Raw genomic sequence first — 8,693 nt, 5'->3', positions numbered from 1 at the left:
GGGGAACTATTAATGAATTGATAACCGTCGTGGAGAGTTCAGTCAGACTGTAAGCCAGAGCTTTTTAATTTAAAATGTCCAGACAAAAAAAAAAAAAAAAGAAATAGCACCCTCAGATGAACTTGGGTTTCAGATTATTATATGCATATCAGAAATATAAGAAGCATGTTTTAGTTGTTTAGCTTTTATAAAATTGTTATTATTTATTTATTTTATGTGCATGGGTGTTTTGTCTGCACGTATGTCTGTGTACCACGTGTGTGTCTGGTGCCCTCAGAGGCCAGAAGAGGGCACCTGGTACTGGAGTTATAAACTATCTGGTTGTGAGCCACTATCTGGATGCTGGGGTTAGAACCCAGGTCTTCTGCAAGAGGACTGTGCTCTTAACCCCTGAAACATCTCTCCAGCTCCTGAAGTCAAAATTTAACTAAGGACCCTCTATTTTGTCCAGAAGTCCTAACCTGAAGAGACGGCCTCACTTTTCTATTCTTTAAATTTTTACTAAACCTTGCTATTGTTCACAACGTGGCGAGCTGTGTGGTTTCATCTAGCCAATCTCTAGGTTTTCTAAAGCAGGAATTACGAAACTCCTTTCATAGACTATTAAGAACGAAAGGAGATAAACTGTATGCAATAGCTCCCTTACATTGTTATTGTCGCTCCCAGCCCAAGCCCTGGAAGACCAGGACTACATATCCCACAATGCTAGGCGACGTCTCCTCGCCATTACCTCATTCCCTGTCGCTCTCACCAATCCCAGCCTGACCAGGGGTGTGGTAGCCGGCTGTCCTCTCGACTTTTGCCGTCACCCCCCTCCTGCCGGCCTGCTCCTGTCGCGAGACTTCCTGCTCCTCCGCCGCTCCCCTTATCGTCGCGTTTGCTGGGGACCCGGACCCAGCCTCTCCCCCACTCGGTCACCAGCTCGGGCTCCTCCGAGGCCTCGGTCCCCCAGCCCCGCCTCGCCGCCGCCATGGCGGACCCTAAATACGCCGATCTCCCCGGCATTGTGAGTACAGGGCCGGGCCCGGCTCCCCAGACCGCGCCCCCGACCTCCCGAGGACCCCCAACAGAAGCCAGCCCGCGACCCCTCCTGCTGGCAGCCCCTTCGCCCCGAGGGTCCCCGCCGCTCGACCTTCGATGGCCGAAGCACCTTCTGGACTCCAGACCCGACTGGGCCGGGCCGTTGGACCGCGTCGGGCCCCCTTTCTGGCAGTAGCTGGTTTCTCCGCCCAGAAATCGCCTCCGGGCGCTTACCACTTGAGCCCGAATGTTTGTACCGTCCATGTCAACAGTGCCCTTGTCGCCCCAAATTTCCCGATTGCCCGCCCCCGTACCCTTACTCCAGCCACTTGGTGGCCTTCATCTTGCCAGGGAAGAGGTTACTGTTGCAGAAACCTTGTGCCAGTGGGGAGCTCTGTGCATTGCAAGCACCTGTGTGCTTGCTCCTCATGCACAAGCCGGCATGTACCCTCCATTGGTGCATTCTCAGGGTTGGGGGCGGGGGTTGGCACACCGGACCTTGAGAGCTGAGGTCCTGAGTCACTCTCAACCCTTGTACAGTGATGTGCAGGGCCTAACTCAAGAAACCCTCACCAGATTAGGACAAGATAATTACCAAGGACTGGGCTCTCAGCCATGTTCAGGGTAGCATCTTTCTATCACACTGGACATTTTATCCCAGATCCCAATTTGTACCTGTGGTCATCCCACTGGATGAAACCGACATAGAGTTGACAGGGGAGGTGGAGGGCAGAATCCTTGAATGACAGTCTGGCTTTGCAGTACCTTGTTCAAAGGAAATGGGATAATGGGTAATGAGTCTGGGTGGTCACTGCTTCTCCCTGCAGGCCAGGAACGAGCCAGATGTTTACGAAACCAGCGACCTACCTGAAGATGATCAAGCAGAGTTTGATGCGGTAAGACTATGTGCTACCTCAGGTTCCCTCTGGACTCTGACGTTTCTCCCCAGATACAGGTCCTTTTCCTTCTCTGGCAAGCCACAACAATAAGTGGGTATGCCAACCCCAGCCTGGGTGGTATGGAGGTCTCAGGGCTTTCAAAGGCCTTGCCCAGCAGCTGGCAGCCACCAGTGAACAATGCCAGAAAGGAGAGTCGAGCCAGTGAGGTTACAATTAACAAGAGCTGTAAAACCCTAGTCTTATTAAATACAGTTGAGATATCTCAAAGCAGTTACATTCTGGACTAGTGATTAGCTAGGCCCTGGGTCTAATCCGTGCGTTGAATTATAAAGCTTGAATATAATAAATCGTTTAAGGTTGGAGTAGACTTTTTTTAAAGATTTATTTATTTTATGTATATGAGTACACTATCACTATCTTCAGACACACCAGAAGAGGACATCAGATTCCATTACAGATGGTTGCGAGCCACCATGTGGTTGCTGGGAATTGAACTCAGGACCTCTGGAAGAGCAGCCAGTGAGTGCTCTTAACTGCTGAGCCATCTCTCCAGCCCGACCTTTCTTATTTTATAAGATATTTCACTCATTAAATTAAATTCTCATTAGTATTTAGCAAGAACTTGAATTTGAACTGTAGTAGCCATTAGGGAAAGTGGAAGCAAATGACTTGGAAATGTCAGGAAAATCACACGCCTGGTCAGACCAAGATAATTTTGAGGAATAACATAAATATTGTAATCAGCAGAGAAAAGACGATAGTAAGAGCTCGATAGTAAGAGCTCTGTGTGCTCTAAGGAGTCGGGGGGGGGACACACTTTAACCAGGAATTTATTCATTCTGTTTTGGTTTTTGCCAATTACAGAGGAAGAGACGCCCTAAAGGAGCCCTTTATGTGACCGTTAGACTGTGTACAGGAAGTATAGGAGTTAGGATACCTGTAGGTCACATAAGAGAAAGCCCAGGGTGAGTGGACAGCAGTCAGTACAGTCCTGGGGGTACGGAGACCCAGTGATGGCCTCTATAGCTCCACAGCAAGCTGTGTTGAGCTGAGCTGGGCTCACACTGACGCTATGAGATCTCAGTGGAGGCGTGGCCAAAGTCATGGGGACATTGTCAGCAGGCCCAGTGTGTTTGTGTGTGTGTGTGTGTGTGTGTGTGTGTGTGTGTGTCAGTGTGTCAGCCTGGCCGTGTCTGTGGGGCTGGTTAGTTGTGAGGAATGTTGGCAGCTGCCTTACACTGGCATGGCTTGGCGTGCTCACTTATTCCTTATCTTGTTCTCCATGTGGAAGTGCTTCCTACACTGTGGGAATAACTTCCTGTCCCTTCCCTCCACAGTGTGCTCCTGGTGGCTTCTGTATCTGCTGGCATGTCAGTCTACCGATCCTCTTCCCCCAAAGCTTATTATCTGGGGATAATGCAGATGGCACCTGTCACTCCAAGAGGTGTCTCAGTTAACTCTGTCCTCAGAGCAGGAGAGTATAAGATGAGGAGTTAGCTCAGAGATGGCTCAGAACCTCAGCCTGTAAAATACCAAGCTTGCAGAGAGAGAATAAGGCTGTCGGCTGGTCACTGTGATGCAGACAGACAGTAGACACGGGTGACTGCAGCTCCTCTCATCGTTGTGTCTCAGCCAGCTTGTCAGAGAGGAGCGTATATGGAGACAGACCTTCAGCACATCAGAGCCCTGAGAGCTAAGTTATTTCCTGGTGTCAGCTAATGTCTCTGGCTCCTACATGTCCCTGTGGGCCTTAGGAAGGCCGTGTTCGGGAAGTCAGCTGCATAACGGCTCTGCTGCTGCCCATAACACTGGCGTAAATGTGCAGCCTGAGGAGCGTCCCCAGCCCAGAGCCACTGTGGCTGAGGCTTGGATGCTGGCTGGGAGCCTATTCATGTCTCGTCTGTGGCTGGACCAGTCGCTGCTGAAACCTCCAGATTGTTTTCAACTTCAATTTTATTTGTTTTCAAATTAAGTCATAAATATTTGTGGGGGGAAAAACTGTTTAAGGCTGTGTAGTGAAAAAGTCCCCCACTTCTGCCTGCCCCTCAGTTCTCATCCCTGGGGACAACCAGTATGGCCAAGTTGTAAATAATTTTAGAGGTCTGCAAATGTTAATTGATTATTTTATTTTATTTTATTTAATTAATTTATTTATTTATTTTAAGATTTATTTATTTATTATATGTAAGTACACTGTAGCTGTCTTCAGACACTCCAGAAGAGGGAGTCAGATCTTGTTACGGATGGTTATGAGCCACCATGTGGTTGCTGGGATTTGAACTCGGGACCTTCGGAAGAGCAGTCGGGTGCTCTTACCCACTGAGCCATCTCACCAGCCCCTTTTATTTTATTTTTGAAACAGGCTCTCAATTGTATTGCCCTGTCTGGCCTAGAGCTACCTATGTAGTTTATGTAGCACAGGCTGGCCAAGTGCTAGGATGAAAGACATTTGCCACCACACCTAATTTCCAGGTGTTACTCTAAAGGAATGTCAAGGAGAATGGCCCAGTGGCTCTGATTTCTCTACTGCCAAGAAAATAAAAAAATAAAGTCACTGTGGAAGTAAATAATATTCTTTAGGCCTTAATTGCTAGTTTAACTTAGACATTAAAGTACTATGATGTCCATAATTGGAAGGCAGGTCAGGAAAGAAGTAGATTTGGTTTATTTGTTTCCAAATGATCCCAATTTTTCTTCTATTTCTTTAAAACAATTTTAGCAGGAAGTAAAGTATTTTACAACAGGAATGGGCTGGAAAATAGCAGAGGCTGGCAGCTCTTCCCTTCACAGTATGGGAAGATCTGCATTTCAGCCACGCCCTGGCCGTCTGAGACAATGGCTTCTCAGAGTGGCCTCTTTGGAAAGCCACCTCCCAAACTGAATGCCCTCCCGGGGGCCCCCAGCCTGCCTTGGGCCCTGAAAGCACTCTGCTCCTGGCTTAACCAGAGAAGATTAAGGATTCCTCAGAGGGACAGGACTGGCGTCTCCCACCTTGTATGGTACACTACTCCAGGCCATGGAGAAGGAAGGGTCTGCTTGGTGCCTTCCCCCCACTGAGGCAGGCCCCACCCCTGCCTAAAGTTAGACATCTGTCTGAGGTTTGCTCTCTCAAAGTTCAGAGTGCCAGGGGTCACTAAGTAAGCTGATTGTGTTCATTGACTGTTGCTGCACTTACTTACTGGAGTTTTTCCTAATGCTTCCCCCATCCTCCCTTCTCACCACCCTGCCTGGACACTAGTTTGCACAAGTAAGGCCATTCAATGCTTCTTCTCTGCACGTTTGTTCATTTGCTACCTTGCATGCAATGCTCTGCCTCTTTACAATTGTTGTAGCTAATTGTTTCAAATTCCAAGGAGTCCCTGTTTGGGCCTTGCTGGCCTTATGTTTAAAGATCATTAATCAAAGTTTAGAAACACAACTGTGATGCATGAATCATTGTGAATCATTGTCTCCTTACCTTCTGAGGTCTGCAGAATAAAACTGGATGGAAGGAGGGAGTCAAAACATGGAGGCCCCTAAACATAAGGGTATAGCTTGGACGAGGTTGCAAAAAGAAATTTTTATGAGCTGGCCTTCAGCCATTGTAGACAGGGGTGGAGAGCAAAGGGGAAGGCCAGACCCCTGCTCCCACTTCCTCCTTGTTTGTTGATTATTGGACGAGAAAGGCTCATTTTGATATTCTCCGATGCTAAGCCTTTGTCGAGAAGCAGGATGGGAGAAGGTACTATGTGCAATATTAGGATAATTGGGTTACCTGTGTTTGCCCAGTTTTTCTGTTTCTGTATTCTTCCTTTAGAAATGATGGGCTATCAGCATTATGCTGGTTTGTCCTGGACAGTTTTATTCTACAGCTCTCTCCATGTACCTTGTCACCATGGTTCTGAAGTCCCCCTGGCTGAAGTATTGCATAGAGCCTGAATAGCCTCAGCAGAGTGGCCTCTGTCCCTGTCTGATTTAGAACCTTAGACCTAGTTCTCTGAGGCAAGGCCACTTGGCCAAACAACCATGAATGAGAGGGAGTGGGAGCCAGGGTCCAGGTGAGCTGGACCCAAGATCAGAGCACTTAGACTTTTCTGATTTTCTGTTGTATATCAAATTTCTATGATAACTGTTTCTACTACATATTTTAGGAATTATGCCCTGAATCTCATCCTCTCCCAGCCCCCATGCAGATAGGCTTGGTATATAGATCTGTACACCACTGCTCATGCCTGTTGTGGGAGATAGGCTTGGTATATCCGCACACCACTGCTCATGCCTGATGTGGGTTTTTCCTGGACTGCTTTGTTTTTTGCCTCTTCCCTCTTGGTTTGAACTTCACTTTTGGTCCATGCCCCCCCCCCCCTTGATTTTTTTCCCAGGCTGCTTTTAGCTTGGTGAGAGCAAGTTAAAAACAAGTAAAGTGCCTCTGTTTCTCGTGTGGTTCTGCATGTGTGTTCCTGTGGGTGCTTATGCCAGTTGTGTTCAGGGACATCGTGGGACCATGGAGTCACTGAACGTGGGCAAAAGAGGCCAAAATAAAAGGAGCTGCAACTGGGCTGGATGACCTTTTAGGAAGGAAGTGCATGTTTGTCCCTCATGTGGGTTTCCTCACATACGATGTCAACCAGCCCTCGACCCTTCCACCCATCCATCAACAGAGCTGGAGAGGCAGGGTATGCAGTTGGGACCCACCAGTCTTGCTTGGAAGTGAGAGCCGTGTCTCCTTGGCCTGCACTGAGTAAGACTTGTTTGAAGTACACCAATCCTTCCCCATGTCCTGCTCTGGTGAGCCTTGGACAGGGCTTGGGGAAGCATGTTCTGCCCGTAGGCTGGTAGATGCACACCTTGGGGTCCTCTGGGCAGTGGCTCCCTTCGTCATCTGGGGCTATAGCAGAGTGAGTTTCCAGCCATTCAACCTGAGAATCCAGACGTTAGCCATGTGAACTACTAAAGGAGAGCCTCCCTTGAGAACTGTGGGAGCTCAGGCAGTGTCAGGTCCCCAGAGTCTCACCTTCTCTGTGTCACATCCTGCCATTTCTATAGCTTCCCCTCACCTGAGCCTTCTCTTCTGCACTTCCTGTTCTGCCCCGGCTTGTAGCAGCTAACTCCTCATGTCCAGCACTCACTCCCCCATGGCTGCTGCTAAATGACAAAGCTCCACGCATCCTCAGCACCAGAGAGGAAGGGTCTCGAGATCTTCCTTCTCTTGGGGCACATTCTGACCTCAGCTAGAAATCTTGGCCCCCAAATTTTGATAGATTCCCCTGGGGCTCTGTGGTGCAGTGTTTGAAGACTCATGTAGTGCATGTGACAATTTGCTAATAACAATTTTGTCTTTTTTTTCCCTCCCTCATCCCTCTCCCCCACGCCCTTTCCTTTTTAACTCTTGATTTTCTCACCTCTGGGGAAACCACAAGGAGCTGGTAAGAAGCCCAACCTTCCGTCTGCTTTTTTAACGGGGTGTGCCTTGGCGGGGCCGTGTCTCTATCCCTGGGGTGTGCCGTGGTGGGCAGGTGTTTCTATCCTTTCATCTCTACTAAACCTTTGACCTCCTAGTCAGTCCTACACCCAGCACCCGTGCCTGTCTCACAAGACACTGTGGTGGCATGGCAGATCTGAGATGCTGAAGGCCAGCATGTGTGGCCCTCCTGGCCCAGGCCTTACTTCCTACAGCAGCTGCTGTGACCCACTGAGCCTTTCCTCAGTGCTGGCCCTTGTTGTTCCCAATTCTCCCTACTTAAGGAAGCCATCAGACGCAGGCTGTCCCTCTGTCCCTCACAGAGCACTTTCTCTTCAGGTTGTGCCCCATGCCTTTTCCTTTCCTTTTCTTTTTTCCTTTTTGTTTTTGTGGTAGCAGAGGTCTTGTGCAGGGGCTCAAACCTGCAAGGTCACTATTCCAGCACCGAGTGACAGTCAGCGTCAGCTTTTCGTCCCTCTTTTCTTCTTTTTTAAAGATGGGATCTCACTCTATAGACTAGCTCGACCTGGAACTCAAAGTGACTCAGCCTGCTTGGTGCGGGGAGTAAAAGCGGGTTGTGCTACCGTCTGGCCATCTTTTTAAGATGTTGTTTTGTTTTTGTTTTTGAGTAGAGTCTTGTGATCCTAGCTGACTGGAACTCATAGTGAAGGCCAGGCTAGCTTCAGGCTTGCAGCTACTCTCCTGCCTCAGCCTCCCAAATGCTGGGATGCAGTGTGAGCCAGCAGGCCCAGCTTGCTGTACCACCATTCTCTAGTCTAGCTGGAATTTGAGTATTCCTGGGTGCTGGGGTTACAAGCATGTGCCACCATGCTTGTCTGAAAAGGGGCCTCTGCCTTGTTGGCTTTTATGGAGAGAAACCATGTTTCCAGGAGCCAACAGTGCAGCCGGTGCGTATGTGTCTCGAGCTGGTTGTGTCCTTAAGCAGTTTAGAGACCAGAAATCACAGAGTGACTTCGCAAGTGGGGACTTCTGGGGGTGGGGTGGGGACTCAGGTGTCTCTTTTCTGCACTGGGCCCTTGGCTTGTCCCTCTGCCCAGCAGCTGCCTGAAGCAGGAGGGAAGCTGCTGCTTTGTCCTCAGCCCGAGGCTGCCGCCCACACCCACCATGTTCCCCCGTGACTCTGGAGAGGAGAGGATGGAGCCTCCTCATAGCCATTGTTCTCTCTCTCTCCTGTCCTGGTTCTCCTCCCTGCTCCCCACACACCCACACACAGGCAGAGAGCGCCCCTAAGCTCACACCTAAGAGATGGGCCCAGGCCTGTTCTTTCTCTTCTCCAGGAAGGGAGGGTGGGTGGGAGGGAGGGAGGGAGGGAG

At 49.5% G+C, this 8,693-nt stretch overlaps 1 protein-coding gene across 3 annotated transcripts in view; it reads left to right on the top strand.

Annotated features, from left to right (window-relative positions):
• The first annotated feature begins 765 nt into the window (after window positions 1-765).
• Window positions 766-8,693, top strand: part of Dctn2 (dynactin subunit 2) — a 16,604-nt gene continuing 8,676 nt past the window's right edge. Inside the window, exons 1-4 of one of the 3 annotated variants that reach the window (XM_021204854.2) lie at window positions 766-1,006; window positions 1,848-1,916; window positions 5,158-5,166; window positions 7,319-7,324. In XM_021204854.2, the coding sequence (XP_021060513.1) occupies window positions 971-1,006; window positions 1,848-1,916; window positions 5,158-5,166; window positions 7,319-7,324 (120 nt within the window). In that variant the 5' untranslated portion in view covers window positions 766-970. The remainder of the gene's footprint in view (window positions 1,007-1,847; window positions 1,917-5,157; window positions 5,167-7,318; window positions 7,325-8,693) is intronic. The other 2 variants (XM_021204855.2, XM_021204856.2) reach the window with 2 other exon arrangements.

Source organism: Mus pahari, chromosome 9 (genome assembly GCF_900095145.1).
Source record: "Mus pahari chromosome 9, PAHARI_EIJ_v1.1, whole genome shotgun sequence".
Lineage (NCBI taxonomy): Eukaryota > Metazoa > Chordata > Mammalia > Rodentia > Muridae > Mus > Mus pahari.
The sequence above is the reverse complement of the archived record's forward strand: the minus strand, read 5'-3'. Positions and strand labels throughout refer to the sequence as shown.